Consider the following 20,574-nt stretch of genomic DNA (forward strand, 5'->3'; position numbering starts at 1 on the left):
TGCCTGTGAAAAAAAATTGCAGACACCATTTAAGTAATCTGGCTATTTTTATGATTTTCTTTTATTTACTCCTTAACTATGTATTTGTCTGTTTGTCCTTTTGTGTGAATGGGGGCTGAAAACAAATGTTTCATGTTGAAAGCATAGACATTAATCTTGTTGTTTATTTTTTCCTCTGCTGAGGTTATTGTGTATTTAATAAATTGTGAAGTCTTTTGCTTGAGTGTGTGGAATTAATTATTCACAAAGTCTGGGATTCTTTGTTCAGAAGTCCAGCTGGGTACCATCAAAGGAATTATTCTGGGTCTTTGATTGTTTAATTTTACTGTTTTGCAAATATAGTGGTGGAAAGGCTTTGGTTTGACTGTCTGTCTCCATGTCGTATCAATATACAGCAGGTCAGGCAGCATCCAAGGAGCAGGAGAATCGACGTTTCGGGCATAAGCCCTTCTTCAGGAAGGGCCCGAAACGTCGATTCTCCTGCTCCTTGGACGCTGCCTGACCTGCTGCACTTTTCCAGCAACACATTTTCAGCTCTGATCTCCAGCATCTGCAGTCCTCACTTTCTCCTCGTATCAATATACATACGAACATATGAGTTTGGAGCAGGACTAGGTCACTCAGACGCTTGAGTCTGTTGCGCCATTCAAAAAGATCATGGATGACTACTCCACATTCCAGCCTAGCCCTAACAAATTTTAAAGATGGTGAATAGGGTGCTGGTCAGGTAGGCTTCTTTTGGTGCTATGGTGATTCTCAATTGTTGTCGCAATTGTGGCAATTATTGGACCACACTCCAGATTTCTGCCTTTCTGATGGTAGGTAGGCTTTGTGGAGTCAGAAGGTGACTTACTCACCACAGAATTTCCAATCTCTGATTTGGTCTTGTGCCTACAATACTTACCTGTTTGAACGAATTCAGTTTCTAATCAACAGCAACCCCCAGAATGTTGGGGGGATTCAGTATTGGTAATGCCATTGAATGTCAAGGGGAGTTGGTTAGATTCTGCTTCATGAAGATGGTCATTGTTTGCCACTTGTGTGAAACAAATGCTTCTTGCCACATATCAGCCCAAGCCTGAATACCTGAAGAAGGGTTACATCCGAAATGTCGACTTCTGCACCTCCTGATGTTACCTGGCTTGCTGTGTTATAGAGTCATAGAAATGTACAATGTGGAAACAGACACTTCAGTCCAGCCCATCCATGTCGACCAGATATTCCAACCCAATCTAGTCCCACCTGTCAGCACCTGTCCCATATCCCTCCAAACCCTTCCTATTCATATACCATATGCCTTTTAAATGTTGATTCTGCCTTCCTGAATTATCTGCTGCTCCAGTAATCTTGTCTCAAATCTCCAGCATCTGCAATACCCACTTCTGCCTAGCTGAATTATCTGCTGCTCCACTCAGCTGGTACCTGTCATCATTCAGTGCTTCAAGCTCCAGCCAACTCTCCTGTTTCCAGTTTGCTGATCGCCTCACTTTACCCTTTCTGATTCACCTAGCTTTCCCTCTGAAACTCCTCCTCCAGATCTTAGCTTGACTCATTTTGTCTCTCCAGCTCAATGTCTCGCAATAGGGTATAACCAACCCACCGCTCAGTTCAAACCCGCTCAATGCTTAATCTCCTTCCCTTTCCTTCCCATTCCTGATCCCTTCCTGTTTCTTTTAAAACTGCATTCCAGGGGTGACTGTGAACAAATAAACTGAAACTTGGGGTGGGTTGGCTGGTGCCGCGGCCGAACTCTGGGGCCTGAGGCCTGGGGCTCATCTGGTGCCGCGGCTGGACCCTGGGGCTGGGGTCTGGGGCTCACCTGGTGCCGTGGCCGGACCCTGGGGCTGGTGCTTTGGGCTGGGACACATGCGCTGTGCCCTGTGCGATTGCCACGATAAGCACACCGCAGCCCCCACCCCCCCCACCACTCTGGTTCTTCCAGCTCCCTTTCTGTCTACTTTGGATTCTAGCATCTGCAGGTTTTTTTGTCTCTAAGCCTAAATATTAGCTGAGTCTAAGAGAGCTTGAGGAATACAGATGCTGGAGAGTCGGAGTTGAAAAGTGTGGCGCTGGTAAAAGTGCAACAGGTCAGGCAACATCTGAGGAGCAGGAGAATTTCAACTATTAGTTGAGTCTGACATGCTGAGATGGTTATGTTACTGTATTAAAAATCCTGTGGACGTGTTCAAACCTCATGGCAGTTTGAAATTTGAATTGCATAAAACTAAGGAAATAAAGTGTTAGTATCAATAAAGGTGACCAAAAACCTGAATCCAAGCTTTTACTTTGTCAGCTGAAGGAAGTCCGTCAACTAGCCAGTAGATTACAGAAATGTAACATTGTCACAACAGACACAGGTAATACGAGTGTCACTGTGGGCAAGCACTAAAGATGGGTTTTTCTCTGAATCCAGTGTTGCCTCAGTACCTTGGAGGGATGTGTAAGATGTCGGAATTTGAGGATTGTTAGCAATTAGCTGGATAGTGACAGAGAATGCCTCAACTTTTTATAACCATCCTCCCTCCCTGATGGCTTTGTAGATCTATCTATACCAAATGGACTACAGCAGTTCAATATAGTGGCTCACAACACCTTTGAAGGGGAAATAGGATTGGGCAGCTAATGCTAGTCAAGCTAGTGATGGCCATATCCCATGAATGAATAAAAAAAAATTCAACTTTATCTTCCACTCTCCACCATCCAGTGATTGAAAAGGAAAAAAAAACACCAAATGGGGTAATTATGATTTTTTTCAGCTTTCTTTGAAAGCACAGAAACAAATTCACATTTGACACAAAATTTTTCTATGTTCAACATGTTTATTTATCCAGCATTGAGTATACAGATTTATTTAACTATAATTTTATGGGCTGGTGCGGGGGATGCAAGTTTATCCAGTATATCCAGCATGAACAAATAATGGCTAAAATCTGCTATGAACAGAAGCCTCCAACTCCATTACTGTCATTGGTGTGCCTTGGGACCCTGATAAAATCCTAATGTGCACACATCAGCAGGAGGTTTCAAGTTCTGATTGCTAGTTTTACCCAGCTGATTGCTCCCAGATTCCAGTGCCACTAGGGATCAGATGCTCAGAACCGCGCAGACTTGGGCTATTTTACACTGGGCCCGATTTTCCAGGGAGTGTCAATCTCATGCAGCTTATCCCTTTGACCTCTCTTTTTGAAGGGGGCTCCGTATTTTTGAGAGGAGGTTCTGGATGCAGTGACCCTGTGAGCTCTGGTGATTGGCTGGGAAGGATGGGGTGGTGTTGGATTGGATCCTTAGTGGTGTCATGTCATGTCTGGGTGTGTAAAAGTTCTGGGATTGATGGAGTTGGAGTGTGTGAGATGAGCATGGCATCTGTTAAATAGTTACATGGGAGTTAGACTATGCTTTTAATTGCCTAACTTTTCTTGACTAAATATTTTACTTAACTTCATTGGAACCACTCAAAATCTTTGATTTTTATGGAGATCTGCAGAGAATTCTAGGCTTAAAGAAACTGCCCAGAAGAATATTTAATTTCTGCCAATTCTTTCAGAGTCTCTACAATAGGCATTAAGTCGGGTCTGACATACTGACTGACTGGCCATTGTAAAATCCATAATTGGAGAGCTTCTGACCTTTGGTTAGTTGGCAGCTCTCAGTGTATATTCTGTCTGCCCTTGGGTACTTCCACTGGGAGAATGCCTGCTATTGTGAAGTTACGTGACTAATTGGCACTGAATAAGGTAGCGCTTCCTAAAAGGAGGTGGCATTGTGATAGTAGCCCATTTTCAATATGACAGTGAAACTTTCATGTCCTCCACTCAATACTGCCCTGAGTCTGCAAAGGAATGCCTGCAAAGTTGAGTGAGTGAGCAAACGTTTGTCAGACAACGGATTATCTGTAAAGATATGTGGGGGTCCTTGTTGGTGGCAAGAATAGAAAACATTATGTATTATTAAAATGGAGAGACACTACAGAATATCGCAATGCAGACAGATCTGGGTGTCATCATAAATGAACTGCAAGGTACAGCAAGGAATTGGGAAGATTGAATGGAATATTGTCCTTTATTGGAATATAGAGGAAACTTTAATACTAGGGTAGTCTTGTTATCAGCATATATGTTGTTAGTGAGACCACCTAGAGCTTTTTTTCAACACAAAATGAAAATACTGTCTTTGCTCCAAATCTGAAGTTAAAAACAAAGAGAAACAGATTTAACATTTCAGATTAGCAGAGTGATCTCTACTTGTCTTACCTCTTATGGCATGTGACCTGTTGAGTAATCCCATCCTTTGTTGTTTTTATTTCAGAATACTGTGTACAATGTTTGATCTCTTTATTTGAGGAGGGATATGCTTCCATTGGAGGTGTTCATGGAAGGTCAATCGCTAGGACAAAGATGGGGAACAGGCTGGGCCTGTAATTATGGGTATTTAGTAGAATGACAGATGACATTATTAAAACTGTGGACAGGGAAGTGGAGTTGGGGGTCACAGTTAGATCTACCACAGTTTTATTGAATGGCAGAGCAGGCCGGAGATGTTGAATATCCAACTTCTACTTCTGTTTTTTTGTGATTTCATGATTTTATGGTTAAGATCATTCTCAGCTGTAATAAGGAATGCCCTATTTTGTAGAACCTACAATGTTGCTTCAGTTAAGTGTTTCTGACCTTTTCTCTGGTTTGAGTAGTTTCGGTTGCTCTTTAAAGCAAGGCAGAGTGGCAAACAGTATTTTGTTCAGATACGGTTAACTATTTAAGCCAAGTTTGTTATCTATGAACCTTGAGAAAATTATAAAGATGCAATATCAATACATAGATACTTTGTCTCCAAGCTTGGTAATTGCAGCTGATGTTTGAATCTCCAACATGTGAATGCTCAAATCAAGTTGTAAAGTTAAAAATAGGGGATGAGGGTTGTTTGTTCTTTTTCCTTTCGAGTTGACTGACTCCTTTGCATTTGGATAAAGCATCAATTTCAGCTCAGCTGTCTGTTATTTAATGCATTTAATGTCAAGTTGAAACTTGACAACTTGTTAAATTCAGCTTGCATTGAAATGCCAATTCAACTGATTGGAGTACAGTTGAAGGTAGCAGTAGACATTCTACATCATACTATTACTACACCAGGATAATATGATAATTGCTGATGCACCTTTTTATTTATTTATAAATAAATAAAACTAAATATGCATATTACTCCACTAACAACATCCTTCAGAAATAAAAGGAGGTAAGTACATTATTTTCTTTGAAAATAATGCTTTGATCGTCAGAATGGTAGACTTAATTATCATTCCTACAGAACTAGCATCATTGCCAATTACTGTGTGATGTTTTGTGGTTATAAATTCAAATGCACACATTTACAACATCCACTAGAGGACAGAAGAGCAGCAGCAAAGATTGTTAATTCCTCAGATGATGTGTTACAATGAGTTCCAATGGCCTGGATCTTGTGTCGAGTGGCCCTCATTGTTAGTTTGAACTTTTCCAAGCCTTGACGCTGCTCTATATTTCTTACCAGCTCTTCCGAGCCTAATTCCCAGAAACGTAGAGTGCAGCTTCCCTCTGAGAACTCCATAAAAGCAAGATGGTGTCCAAAGGAAGAGGGGAGGGCACACATAACCCCTTTAAAGGCATCAGCTGTCTTATGGTAATTTAAAAATTGTGATAAAGGTTCATAATTTATTGCTGTTATTATTTGGAAGCTTGGGGTCTAAGCAGAGGTAAATGGGTTATTGATTTTAATTCTGTGCAAGTGATTTTCTTGAGGGTGAGAAACTAATTTTTTTAGCATCATGTCAAAACAGCATTCCCAAGTAACCACGTGTCTTAAGCTAACTGCCCAAGCAAGTTACCCAGTGAGATAATTGCTGAAGCGAATAAGGAACTGAAGTAGGCCTCTCGGCCTTTCACCCCAGCTCTTCCATTCAATAACACCATGCCAGATCTTGTACTCTGATTACCACATTTCCATGCACACCCCCAAAAAATCTATCTACTTCTGCTTTCACAACCTCCATAGTCGTCTGAGGCAAAGAGTTCCAAATGCCTGCTGAGGGAAGACATATTTCTCATTGTTACTCTAAAAGGGTGACTCCGAGATTATAACCAGTATCCCCCTTGTTCTGGACTCACCCAGAAAAGGGAAACATCCTTTCCAAATTTACCATTCGGGGTCTTGTGTACTTCAATCAAATAATCCCTCATTCTTCTAAACTCTAATGGAAACAAGCACAGTCTGTCCAATCTATCCTATTCCAGGTTTCAGTCTCATAGACCTCCTCTGAAATGTCTTCAATACATTTACATCTTTCCTTGAATAAGGAGACCAAACTGCACACTGTTGTGATTCTGTTCACCGAGCTGGAAGTTTTTGTTGCAAATGTTTCGTCCCCTGGCTAGGCGACATCATCAGTGCTTGGGAGCCTCCTGCGAAGCACTTCTTTGATGTTTCCTCCGGTGTTTATAGTGGTCTGTCCCTGCCGCTTCCGGTTGTCAGTTTCAGCTGTCCGCTGTAGTGGTTGGTATATTGGGTCCAGGTCGATGTGTTTGTTGATGGAGTTTGTGGATGAATGCCATGCCTCTAGGAATTCCCTGGCTGTTCTCTGTCTGGCTTGCCCTATGATAGTAGTGTTGTCCCAGTCAAATTCATGTTGCTTGTTGTCTGCGTGTCTGAGAGAGACAGTAATAAAATGAAACACATCTGGTGAATGTGCAGAAATTCACCAGGAGGTAACACTTGCAACATGATCAGTTGAGTAAGAAATGAAATTCTATTTCACTGTGATATTGCTGGAATATAGGGTTGAAATTTTACGTTGGTTTGTAAAAGCAAATAAGTTACCTCAGTGTAAGTTTGTGAAAAACATGCAGCCAAGTACAGTTTGGTTAGAAATCTGCATTAGTTATTCAAAATTGAGAAAACCTGAAGATCTCAGTGGTGTGTGGATTTGAGGAAAATATTTCACAGGACATATGACAGGAAATGAGGGGAAAAACAGCTAAATCAAACCTACTAATTGGGCAGGGAAAAAATATTTTGCTTTTAAGTAACTATAAACTGATGGTGTGAGGGATAGATGGGCCTTTATTTTTTGTAAATATTTCAACCTGATATATTTAGATAACTTAGTTTGTTTTGTGTAATAAACTTATTTATTGTTACAACGAAATCTACAGCCTAGTATTTTCATGTTTCAGTGAAAGACTACCACTAATTTCAAAAGAGTACGATCTATTAAGTCATAATAGATTCTTTCTGGTTTCTGTCTTGGACAGTACTAACTTCAGTTGGCATCACAACACAATACATGATGTAAATGTGTATGATGTATTATCTAGAAAATAACATCCTTACGGACTCAACCAAGACAATTTAGCTCAAGTGAGGGAAAGAATCAAGTTTATGATAGACAATGACATTATTGAACAGAGTCATAATAACTAAAGCTCACCAACTGTGGTGATACCAAAACCAGATGAATAATGATTATATATTGATTGTCACAATATCAGGGTGATAACAAAGACAGATTCATATCTAAGTCCATCATCAGAGGATGATTGTATTTGAGAAGATTGGGCATGCATAGTTTGTTTCAAAAATTGACATTGATAGAAAATTAATAAGTTCCATTGATACAGCCAAAAATATCAGCTTTTGCAAAACTAGATGGACTTTATTCATATAAAGTTATGATACTTGAAATGAAAAATGCACCAGCAACGTTTCAACCATTAACCGACAAGGTCATTGAAGGATTATGCAACTGTGCAATATACATAAATGATTTAGTTGTATTCAGCTAAACCTGGGAAGAACATTTACAACACTTAACTGCACTGTGTGATTGGTTATAAAGAGCCAATTTGGTCACGTTTGCCATAAGTGAATTTATTAAACTAAAAGTGACTTATTTAGGTCGCATGGTGGGATAATGTCCAGAGAACCAAAAAGAAGGGCTATTTTGAAATTTCCTGTGTCTGAGACACGGCACTATTTTGCAGTAGGAGAAAGTGAGGACTGCAGATGCTGGAGATCAGAGCTTAAAAATGTGTTGCTGGAAAAGCGCAGCAGGTCAGGCAGCATCAAAGGAACAGGAGAATCGACGTTTCAGGCATAAGCCCTTCTGCATCAAAGGAACAGGAGAAAGGCTTATGCCCGAAACGTCGATTCCACTATTTTGCAGTAGCATTGCATGAATGGATTTGTTCAAATTTCATTCCAAATTTCAGTATTGTAGTAACTCCTTGATGAGTTTATTAAAGAAAGGCAAGAAATGTGGATGGATAAAAGAACATCAGAGTTGCACTCATTACAAAAACAGAAATTTCCACCAAAACTGACAGAATCTGCGAGAAGAATGAAGAGTTAATAGTTTGATGCTGATGACTCTTTATCAGAACTGATAGCAGCTAATGATGTGTTGAAGTGGCAGGTGACTGCAAGCTCTGGGTGGACAGAACATAGGTGTTCTGCAAAACAGTCACCCTGTCTGCATTTTGTGTCTGAAATATAGAGGAGACCATACTGTGACCAAAGTGAATACCGTAGACTGGATTGCTTCACCTGCAAGGTGTGGCTGGGGCCTTGGATGATGAGGAGGGAGGAAGTCAACAGATAGGTGTTACACCTTCTGCAATTGTTTGGGAAATTGCTGTGCAGGTGTAGGGAGGTGGAAGAGTGTGGTGTGACTTAGATTTTACGAGAACTAGGACTGAAATTGGTTGTCAGAGAAGGATCTTGATGTTTGTGTTTATAATTCTCTAAAGCAATGATAAGAAACTATGCTCAAAGTAAAGCTATTTTCTAAACAACATGTTCAAGACGCCCTTGCATAACGTTTGGCAAGGTAGAACTTGAACCAGGTTTCCTGGCTCAGAGGTAGGGAGCACTACCACTGCACCTCAAGAGCCCTGAATTAGTCTTGCAAGGATTCCAGCAAGTGGATTAAACTGACAACCTTTACAGTATTAGTACTAGACTCGAATCATCATCAGACAATGATTGCATTTGAGAAGATTGGACATGCATGGTTCGTTTCAAAACTTGTTGATAGAACATTTGTCACTACACTGCCCGGAGTAAATAGGGTAATTGGTAACTGTGACCATTTGAGAGGCTCAAGTGTTAAAAGAGTTAGATAATTGTCCAATTAAAAGGGGTTTCTTGGTGCTGTGGTAGATACATTTTTGCTTCTGAAATAATTTTGTTGAAACAACAGGGTTGGAAAGTAATGATAGTAAACACAGATACTGTGGGATTTGCTATTCTGTTTTTGGTGATGAATCTTTTGTATATCTTTTGAAGACAGACAGTAGGTAAGGTGGAGTTTACAATAGAGTGGATGACACATGCTCTGTAAACGAAGTTGGTTTGATAGACTTCTTCACCATTCTTTGTATTTTTATATTGATTTAATTGTATCAATTTTGTTCAACACAGTTCCTCTTAAAACTAAAGAGGGTTTGCAAAAATAGTTAAATGCATTTGTGTATAGTTTGGGGAGGGGCTTCCATAGACATTTGCACAGAATTAACCGTCCTTGGAAAAGTGCCAGGATGTGAAGAGTACTTAGCAAGTTATGTGTGGATTGTACATAGCGGAGGCACATCTTAAGAGGAAAGTAGCTGTTTAAAGAAGTTGGGAACTACAGCTATAAATGGAAAAGAACTCAGTTTGGGAGGGCTGAATCTTTTATAAGAAACAAGCGTATCAATTTGGTATAGTGATTTTCTTTTACAAAAACTTGACCTTCATGCTTATCCTCATTACTCTTAAAGTGTTGACTCTTGCTGGAGTGTGGCTGTGTGGGTGGACACTGGCAGCTTTCTACCATCTCATTTGAGTTTTTCAGATGTGAACTGAGGTCATAGCTGCCTGTACGTGAATGCATTGTGGGAACATGACAATCTCGTTCTCATTCACACACAGGTGTGCACATATCTTGCAGTGTGTACCAGAAGGAGGAGCTCTTGGCTGAAGTTCTCTCCTTCAGTGGTATTGAGACCAAATATATTTACCCAAATGTTTCTCAACCAATTCTTCAAAGTGGCAATTGAATATGCAACCCTTTTCATGCTGTACTGAGTAAGTTACTCTCAGGAGAACGTAGTTAAACTGCAGCTCTGTTTAACTTCTCAGGCTGCTGGTAGCAGAGAAGCCCAACAACGCACAGTGGTCTTCTAGGAGACTGCAAAGGTCTGCAATCATCTGACATGAATCCTTGAGTCTCATTGTTACTCTGTTGTGCCCAAGAAGTTTATGCTTGTAACCTCTGTGAATATTGCCTTCTGCAATTTGTATCTGTGTGCTATGGTACTGACCTAGCTATTGCTGCTGCTAATCTTGTTCCATTTCTGAAATCCAAAATAAATTTGCTGAATTAAAGGTTGGTAGCTGGGAAGCCAAGCTTCAAAGTAATGGAAGCACATTATCACAACAAGCCCTGCATTTCACCCTAACAAAGAAGTAGGTGTGTGTCATCAGCATTTAAAGAATATCTTGTCAAACATTTGTTCAAATTCAACTCTCCTCTTGTTTTGATTTTCCTGAGTTCCGCAAAGCAGGGATACTCACAAACTAACAATTAATACAGTTCTTGACTGTCACAACCTTCTCTCTCATAGGAAGACAATTCATGCCATGATGGTCAACTCTGGGTTAAGCTCCTATTGAAGCTCAGAAACTCTAGTCATAACAGTATCTGCTGCATTTGCTGCAGTGGGAGAAATGTGTTGAGACAATACATGATTTGCTGGCCTCTATTTTCTCAAAACTTGCCTCTCAACATTTCTGCTCATCTCTTTCAGTGCCCTTCCAAAGTGTCAGCCTCCAGAGGTCATGACCCCAAGTTATCAGTGTCAATGTCTGCCATGTTCTTATTCCACATACAGGTGTCTTTGTAGCAAAGGTATAGACACCCAGAGATCGTGACTCGGTGGCTGGTTCAATGTACAGATGGTCTTTGACCATACAACCATCAGGGAGAAAGTGAGCACTGCAGATGCTGGAGATCAGAATTGAAGAGTGTGGTGCTGGAAAAGCACAGCCGGTCAGGCAGCATCCGAGGAGCAGGAAAATCGACATTTCGAACATAAGCTGTTCATCAAGAATGAGGGGGTGGCCCAAGGGGGCTGAGAGATAAATGGGGAGGGGGTGGGGTTGAGGGGATAGGTAAATGAAATAGGGGGTGAAGTTGATGTCAGAGAGGAGGATGGAATGAATAGGTGGGAAGGAAGATGAACAGGTAGGACAGGTCAAGAGGGCAGTGTCAAGTTGGAAGGTTGGATCTGGGTTAAGGTGGAGGGAATGGAAATGAGGAAACTGGTGAAATCCACATTGATCCCGTGTGGTTGAAGGATCACAAGGAGAAAGATGAGGCATTCTTCCTCCAGGTGTCAGGTGGTTCGGGTTTGGCAGTGGAGGAGGCTCATCATCTAACCGATAAACATGGCCGAGTCAGCACAGACATAATTGGCCTCGCAATGAAAAAATACTGATGGAATTTGCATATTCCGGGATCTCTGAGTTGATCCTCTTGCCTTGCTAAGGGCTGCTGAGGAAACATCTGAGCAGTGAAGGCAGAATTGTTCAGCTTTTTCTCCTGCATAACATTTTTGTCCAATCTTCTAGAGGAATGCACTAGGAATGCAGGTTTGGTAGACAGTCAGATTGCTGTTGTCCTACACTCTCTTACCCATCTTGGACATCAGCCTTTTTGATGTGTGTATTGATTTTCGCACCAAGTGACAGATTGCTGGCAATTGTGGAAACCCTAGAGATGGAAAGCTATCCACAATCTCTAGCGTTACTATGTTAATGCTGGTATATGATGGTAAGGCAACATCAAGGACCGTAATATTTGGCTTCCTGATGCTGATGTTGTTAGAAAGTATGTCCATTTGTTTGCTAGATTTTATTTTAAGCAGCTCTCAGTGCTTCTCATATATTTGGGGCGGCACGGTGGCACAGTGGTTAGCACTGCTGCCTCACAGCGCCAGAGGCCCGGGTTCAATTCCCGCTTCAGGTGACTGTGTGGAGTTTTCACATTGTCTGCGTGGGTTTGCTCCGGTTTCCTCCCACAGTCCAAAAATGTGCAGGTTAGGTAAATTGGCCATGCTAAATTGCCCATAGTGTTAGGTGAAGGGGTAAATGTAGGGGAATGGGTCTGGGTGAGTTGCGGGTCGGTGTGGACTTGCTGGGCCAAAGGGCCTGTTTCCACACTGTAACTAATCCAATCTAAATCTAATATTGTGATTGCAGTATTACAGATGATATCTCAAAGTGTGTTCCATTTCGTTTCTGCACTCTGTGTGAGGGTGCCAGATAGCATGTCATTAAGAAGCTGTTGGTTTTACCTGGGTAGGCAATATTGCGGATTTGATATGACGACACCATTTCTACTTTGAATGAGAAAGATTGAAGGGTTGCATTCTCAGCCTAGTGCACACCAGGGAGTGATCTGTTTCACAGTCAGTGCTGTAATAGCTGGATCTGTTGTGAATGTTATGCATTCACAGGAAGTGATGGTCAGATCCAGTTGGTACAAATACTCTGATCATGGATGGAGAGAACACATTCTGAACCATTTATGTTGGCTCCATCACTGAGAGTAGTGAGTTCATTACAGTGAAGCTTACTTCTTCATCACAGGTTTCTTCTGAATTCCTTCCCAGTCAGATGAACATGTAACATTTGTCCTTCAGTGATCTGCTCTCACAAAGCCACAAGATCACAGTACCATAAAACATAGGGGCAACATTAGGCCATTTGGCCCATCTAGTCTACTCCACCATTCAATTATGACTGACATGTTTCTCAACCTCATTCTCCAGCCTTCTCCCCATAACCCTTGATCCCCTTACTAACCAAGAATCTAGATATCTCTGTCTTAAATACACTCAATGACTTGGCCTCAGCATCCTTCTGTGACAATGAGTTCCACAGAATAAGGACACTTTGGCTGAAGAGGCCTGGGGTAGCTATGCTGATGTTCAGCCCATTGAATTCTATGTGGATCACAGCAGTTTCATGCTTACTTTACCAACTGCACATCATCTGTCAGTCTTTTATACATGGTACTGACATTGGAGTTTGCCCATCAAAGACTTGGCATCTCCTTTTGTTTTGTTTGTTTCATTCGTTTGTCTGTGTGGTGGATTACACTCACTTGTTGAACAAAGACTGAACGACAATGTCATGGTCTCTCACACAGTTTGTAGCAACCAATCTCTATGTCATTCCACTTGGGATTATTACTTGCAACTGCTGTCCTAGGTTTAGGCTTAATGCTCTGCAGCCAAACTGTAGCATCCTCTCTTAGGCCCAAGCCTATGCAAAATTTGAAGAGGGACTGGACTTTTGAAAATTCAAGGTCACCCTCTTGATCTCCTCTGTTGAGTCAGTAACATTACATTTTTCAATGACTTCTTTGTAGGAGATTCTGGAAAGACGTATCTAGATGACTGTTTGCTTTGGGGCTGGATGTAGGATTGGTTCCTGAATACTGGAGAAGGCCTGTACACTGCATGTCTGGGGCCAAGTCTCCTCCTGGGGCTGCGAGGGTTTACAAGGTGGCCTTTTCACTGTGGCACTACTGCCCAATGTGTTATGGCAATGGGGATGGATCAGTGCTCAGAACTGCCACTTAAATGGGCTATCAAGAGCCTCACTAGGCCCAAGGCTGGGTATTCCTGTACTGTGGGGAATGGATCAGAGTGGGGTGGCAAGCTGATGATTGGCCCCCTAATCCATTTTAGTGCCCTGTCCCTTTTGAAAAGCACAGCCAACAGTAGGGTGTAAAGTCCAGCCCAAAATATCAAACTGTGTTAGTCAATGCTGTGGATCCTTACAACCTTAAGCAATATTAACAGTTGTCCGCCATTTTTGATTGTATGACATTCATTAGATGGGGAGAAATTTATGTGACTTTTTTCCATCCCATCCACAATGATTTACTGATTATGGCTTTGTCTGATTTCCTGGTGTGTATGATAACTTGGTCTGTTCTGACCTCTTATCACTGGGAGCAATGTTCAAAGCTGGTTCAGAGTAAGGTGATAAAAATTTCTGCTGACTGCTGTCCTTGTGAAATTAATTTCAACCACCTTAATTTAGCTCATAGCTGGCAGTAGGACACACAATACTTCAGTTGGAACCCAAAAATACCATCTTACCAATGAAGTTCTTCATTTGAAGGGGACATAGTTACTCCACTGCAACAAAAACAAAACATCCAAAGGAAGCTGATTAAGTTAAAATCAAATTTCATTGCCAGAGTTAATGACACACTTCTAACCCTCCTCTCTGTCCACCCCTTCTGCAGCACCCAATGGTGGGGTTGTAGGACAGAGGTGCCCCTGACTCGGTGTTCATTTGAAATTTCACCCAAAAAGAGGGTCGATGTGGGAACTGGAAAGAGTCACATTGGCAGACCCAGTATATCAAAAAGATGGTCAAAAGAGCCTAATTTGTTCAGGATTTTTAAATTGTGGAGGTAGAGAGTAAGGCCAGAGAATTTTGGAATAGAATATTGAAATCTCTTTAACTCTCCTCCATATTGGGCCATAATGCATATTGTAACACACTGACCATCTTCCTCAATTGAGCTTGATTAATGAAAATGGTTGTTGAACATGGGGCCCTCCTTTACTGTATGGATGCAACAAGAAAACCAATATTGTTAGAACATTTTACCGAAACTTTCCTGAGGGTAATTAGAAACCCACGAAGAAAATGAAAATGTGCATCTAGAAATTCTGCTGATGGACATTTTAAGTGCATTACCCTTACAATGCATTTTAGTGAAATATTTCATACAGGCAGAGGAATGGGAAAATGTTATATCAGTGTGAATAAAAATGTTGTGTGTGTTCCTAAATCCCAATATTGTGACTTAATTTGAATATAGTTGATTGGAACTTGGCCAGCATTTCTGCAATCAATGCAAACCCAAACAAAACAACTGGATTGGGCTCTAAATGGATGGAAATCTAATTAATGATCTCCACTTAATTTTAAAAAATCTAGTGTCTATCCACATACTAATATATTAAAATCTTTTGTTTTCAAATATACTTGCTGCAGAATGGCTTTGATTTCAGTGGATCGCACGCCACACTATACAAAGACAAGCTTTGGAGCAGATGCCAACCCTCTGAAATTCTACTCCACCACATATTCCACAACGTATGGTAAGAGAATGCAAGGGAATCTGTCATGGTGCTGAGGGTTCTTTTGGAAATATGAGAACTTGATGTAAGAATTGGCAGTTGAATCACCAGCCCATAAATCTGGCATCTTCTGAGAAAGTTAATGATCTAAAGTAGTTTCACAACCATATCATGCCAGGTGCAAAGATTTTTAGGCTTTAGGTCGTACAATTTCTCAAAGAGCTGAAGATAGTCTTGGACTGAAAGGGATCTCAGGTTAAGAGACCGAATAGTGTGACTGGGCCTGCAAGGAGTTCAAGTCCAGCCCAGGTTGATGGGCACAAATGTCTTCTGTTACCATGATTTTAAGGTTCCGATGTGAAATAGTGAAAAGGTTATTTTACTGCACACCTACACCCTTGTTCTATGGTGCCATGTAAAAGGAAGTGAAACTTGGTTGTTTTCTTCAGTGAGTCCCACATCACAAAGCCCATTCTCCAGTTACCCATTCCATCCCTCTCACTGGTTACAGTCTCAGGCTGAACTGAACTAATTGTCTTCTTTGACCCTGAGGTGAACTTCTGATTTTAAGCTTTTCCATAACAAAGATTGCCTACTTCAATCTCTGTCCCTGCCTCAGCTTCTCAGCTGCTGAGACGTGGAAACATGCATTTGGGAGTTGAAGCCCAGAGCAATTCTTCCGCTATATTATGATTCCTCCCTGGGTTAGATTAATTTTGATTAGATTAGACTCTCTACAATATGGAAACATACTTCGGCCCACAAAGTCCACGCTGACCCTCCAAAGAGTAACCCACCCAGACCCATTCCCCTACCCTATTTTTACCCCTGACTAATGCACCTAACACTACAGGCAGTTTAGCATGGCCAATTCACCTGATCTGCACACCTTTGGATTGTGGGAGGAAACCAGAGCACCCAGAGGAAACCCACGCAGACACGGGGAGAACATGCAGAGTCCACACAGACAGTCACCCGAGGCTGGAATCGAAACCGGATCCCTGGTGCTGTGAGGCAGCAGTGCTAACCACTGAGCCACTGTTGCCACCCCATCCTGTGAAATATTGTCGATGTTTTGAGATTTGCATTTAAGTGTTGTTTGCTGTAGTTATTAAATTTTTTGACAGATATTTGCCGGGAAAGTTTTGTAAGCTTCTCCTGATCTCGTACCTTCATGTAGCTGTTTACAGCATTTCTCTATAGTTTCACTGATCTCCCTCCAGAGGACCTCTGTGGAAATGCCAGTCAGGTTTTGTTGAACCAAGAATAGGAGAGCCCACGAATATGACAATAGTTGCAGATACCTCCCAGAAATGTGCCAATATTTACAAAGAGTACTTCCTGTAGAAACTTTGAAAATTATTTGCATAAATCTGTGCTGCATGGATGAAAAAAGTGTTCAGGAATAGACTGAAGAAATACATATTACTCATGGGAGTTTGCTAGGCTTCATAACTCTACAAGGAACAGCTGGCTCCCTCTTTAAAAATAAACTCCTTAAGCTATTTTTTAAATATTGAAGACCTTAGACTCCAGATGGTAGGCTCTTGCCCTCTGTGTTGACAATTGACAAATGTTTAATGTAATACTTGGAATACTGAGTCAGCTCTTTTTCAGGAGTCAGTTTTTTAATGACTTGTGTATTGTGAAATTATGTGTATTTTATAAATTATCTGTCTATCTAGGTAAATCTTTAAGATTGTTACCTCTAATGGTAATTTGCTAAGTGCATGCAGTATCATGTCTTGCACTGGAGTATATAATCCCAGGAATGGAGTGGGCGGGGGAAAAAAGGCTCCATGTTCAACTCTAATCATGTACTGACCTTGCCTCTGTGAAAACACTGAACCAGTTTCAATCAAAGTCAACAACAACATTGTCTGCAATAACCACAGTGCATTTTTCTTTCATAACTTCCTTGACGTTTCAGCAACTGTTGGCATCGTCTAACATAATTCTTTTCTGATGTTTATGCTTTATTGTCCTACGTGGTCTTTTCTTGATTCTTTAACTAATCACATCATAGTCAAAATATTTGGAGAAATGACTATGCCCCCTGCCCCCATGCTATTATGTTTTGAACCTAGCATGGAGCTATTTGTGATCCTTCTGAAAACCACTTATTCATTTTATACTGCCCCTTGGGGGACATCATCCAAAATGACATATGTCATTGACATCCATTTCTCTGCCGATTCTCTCAAACTCTCTGCTCTTTGTGCTCTCTGACTACTCGTTTAATATCCAACCATACTTTGGCTGCAGTTCCCTCCAGTTAAACACTGAAAAGATCAAGCTCATCCTTTTTTATCCTCAATCTGCATCTTTGTCTCTCCCTTGCCACTATCCCAGATTGAACTAAATTGTTTGCAACATTGATGTCAAGTTTGACTCTGAGTTAAGACCGTGCCAGCTCTTTTACCATGTCAGCTATCCGACATAAAGACAGTCTTCTTTGACTTCCAAAACATATTCACCTTCTTGTCCTATACTTTGCCACACTAGCTGCTCATGCTCTCATCCATGCCTTTGACAACTCTAAATGCAACCAATTCAGTTCTATCTAATGCCTTCTTATGACCTCTCTTTACTTCTGCAGCACCCCCCCCCACCGCCCCGCTCCCATCCCAAAGCTATGAAACTACCCTTTTGCTACTCCATCATTTCCTCACCAGAACCAGAATTTTCTGGATTTTGGTAAAACTCATGTATTTGCCTAAGTTTTAGTCACCTCTCTTACTATCCCTTTCTTTGCCTCAGTATCCAGTTTTAGAGGATGCTGTCTCCATGAGACATGGGATATTATTGCTAAATGAAAGGCATAGTGCAAATTATAAACAGAGACAGCAGTGCAGAAGTGCTATTTTCTAGGTCTGTAGATTGAAAGAAGCAAAAATGGCCCTTAGTAGAGTGATATACTCTTCTTGTCAGATGTGGGAGTTCAGGGAGAGTTTACGGGTTACTGAGGATTATATCTGCAATAATTGCTGCTGGTTGCGAATTCTATCAGATCGAATGGATCAGTTGGAGAGGCTGTTCGAGGCAATGAGGAATTTACAAAAGTAAGGGGATATGATGGATGGCAGTTATAGGAAGGGGGGGGGGGAAAGTCTCAGATACAGCCACATAGATGGATTAACTCCAGGAAAGATAAAAGAGGGAGGCAGGTAGTGCAGGAATCTTCTGTGGATATCCCCATTTCAAACAAGTATGCCATTTTGGAAAATGTAGGGGGTGATGGATTCTTGGGGGAGCATAGCACGAACAGGCAGGTTTCTGGTATTGAGACTAGCTCTAATGTAATGAGAGGTACGTCGGGTTCCAAGTGATTGATTTTGTTAGGGGACTCTCTAGTCCAAGGTACAGACAGACATTTCTGTGGCCAGCAGCAAAAAATCAGAATGGTGTGTTGCTTCCCCGGTGCCAGGATCAAGAGAGAGTGAAAAATGTTCTCAAGGGGGAGAGGGGCCAGCAGGGGATCATTGTACACATTGGAACCAATGACATAGGAAGGGAAGAGGTTGAGATTCTGAAAGGAGGTTATAGAGAGTTAGGCAGGAATTTAAAAAGGAGTTCCTCAAGAGAAGTAATATCTGGATTGCTCCTGGTGCTATGAGCTTGTGAGGGCAGGAATAGGAGGATAGAGCAGATGAATACATGGCTGAGGAGCTGGTGTATGGGAGAAGGATTCACATTTTTGGATCATTGGAAGCTGTTTCGGGGTAGAAGTGACCTGTACAAGAAGAACAGATTGCACCTAAATTGGAAGGGGACTAATTTACTGGCAGAGAGATTTGCAAGGGCTACTCGGGAGGATTTAAACTAGTAAGGTGGGGGGAATAGTGAGGTAGTGAGATAGTGAGGAAAGAAATTAATCTGAGATTGGTACTGTTGAGAATAAAGGTGAGTCAAACAGTCAGGGCAGAAAGGGACAATGCAGAGAACAAGGTAGGACTGATAAATGAAACTACATTTATTTCAATGCAAGAGGCCTAACAGGGAAGGCAGATGAACTTAGGGCATGGTTAGGAACATGGGACTGGGATATCATAGCAATTATAGAAACATGGTTCAGGGATGGAAAGGACTGTCAGCTTAATTTGTATCCTGTGGCATTTTTGATAAGGGATAGCATTACAGCTGTACTGAGGGAGAATATTCCAGGAAATACATCCAGGGAAGTTATTTGTGTGGAACTGAGAAATAAAAAAGGGATGATCATCTTATTGCGATTGTGTTATAGACCCCCTAATAGTCAGAGGGAAATTGAGAAACAGATTTGTAAGGAGATCTCAGTTATTTGTAAGATAATAGGGTGGTTATGGTAGGGGATTTTAACTTTCCAGACATAGACTGGGACTCCATAGTGTTAAGGGTTTAGATGGAGAGGAATTTGTTAAGTGTGTACAAGAAAATTTTCTGATTCAATATGTGGATGTACCCACTAGAGAAGGTGCAAAACTTGACCTACTCGTGGGAAATAAGGCAGGGCAGATGATTGAGGTGTCAGTGGGGTGGCACTTTGGGGCCAGTGACCGTAATTCTATTAGATTTAAAATAATGATGGAAAAGGATATATCAGATCTAAAAGGTGACGTTCTAAATTGGAGAAAGGCCAATTTTGACGGTATTAGGCAAGAACTTTCAAAAGCTGATTGGGTGCAGATGTTCACAGGTAAAGGGATGGCTGGAAAATGGGAAGCCTTCGGAAATGAGATAACTAGAATCCAGAGAAAGTGTATTCCTGTCAGGGTGAAAGGGAAGGCTGGTAGGTATAGGGAATGCGGGATGACAAAAGAAATTGAGGTTTTGGTTAAGAAAAAGAAGGAAGCATATGTGAGGTATAGATAGACTAGATTGAATGAATCCTTAGAAGAGTATAAAGGCAGTAGGAGTATACTTAAGAGGGAAATCAGGAGGGCAAAAGGGGACATGAGATAGCTTTGGCAAATAGAGTTAAGGAGAATCCAAAGAGTTTTTACAAAGACATTAATGACAAAAGGGTAACTAGGGAGACAATAGGGCCCCTCAAAGGTCAGCAAGGTGGCCTTTGTGTACAGCCGCAGGAAATGGGGGAAGATACTAAATGAGTATTTTGGATCAGTATTTACTGTGGAAAAGGACATGGAAGATATAGAATGTGGGGAAATAGATTGTGACATCTTGAAAAATGTCCATATTACAGAGGAGGAAGTGCTGGATGTCTTTAAATGCATAAAAGTGGATAAATCCCCAGGACCTGATCAGGTGTACCCGAGAACTCTGTTTGAAGCTAGGGAAGTGATTGCTGGCCCTCTTACTGAGATATTTGTCATCAATAGTCACAGGTGAGGTGCCAGAAGACTGGAGGTTGGCTAACATGGCACTACTATTTACGAAAGGTGGTAAAGACAAGCCA

General features: G+C 41.3%; 1 protein-coding gene across 3 annotated transcripts in view; it reads left to right on the top strand.

Moving 5' to 3' along the window:
• The window catches only part of saxo4 (stabilizer of axonemal microtubules 4), a 151,348-nt gene that overhangs the window by 2,394 nt on the left and 128,380 nt on the right, over positions 1–20,574 (top strand). For 2 of the 3 annotated variants that reach the window (XM_043705996.2, XM_043705995.2), the window contains exon 2: positions 15,091–15,197. In XM_043705996.2, coding sequence (XP_043561931.2) covers positions 15,092–15,197 — 106 coding nt within the window. In that variant the 5' untranslated portion in view covers position 15,091. Of the gene's footprint in view, positions 1–15,090; positions 15,198–20,574 lie in introns of those variants that run through there. The other variant, XM_087996611.1, reaches the window with a different exon arrangement.

This window comes from Chiloscyllium plagiosum, unplaced genomic scaffold, assembly GCF_037043375.1.
Source record: "Chiloscyllium plagiosum isolate Xiang-an unplaced genomic scaffold, Cpla_swu_hap1 HiC_scaffold_18, whole genome shotgun sequence".
NCBI classification, from domain to species: domain Eukaryota; kingdom Metazoa; phylum Chordata; class Chondrichthyes; order Orectolobiformes; family Hemiscylliidae; genus Chiloscyllium; species Chiloscyllium plagiosum.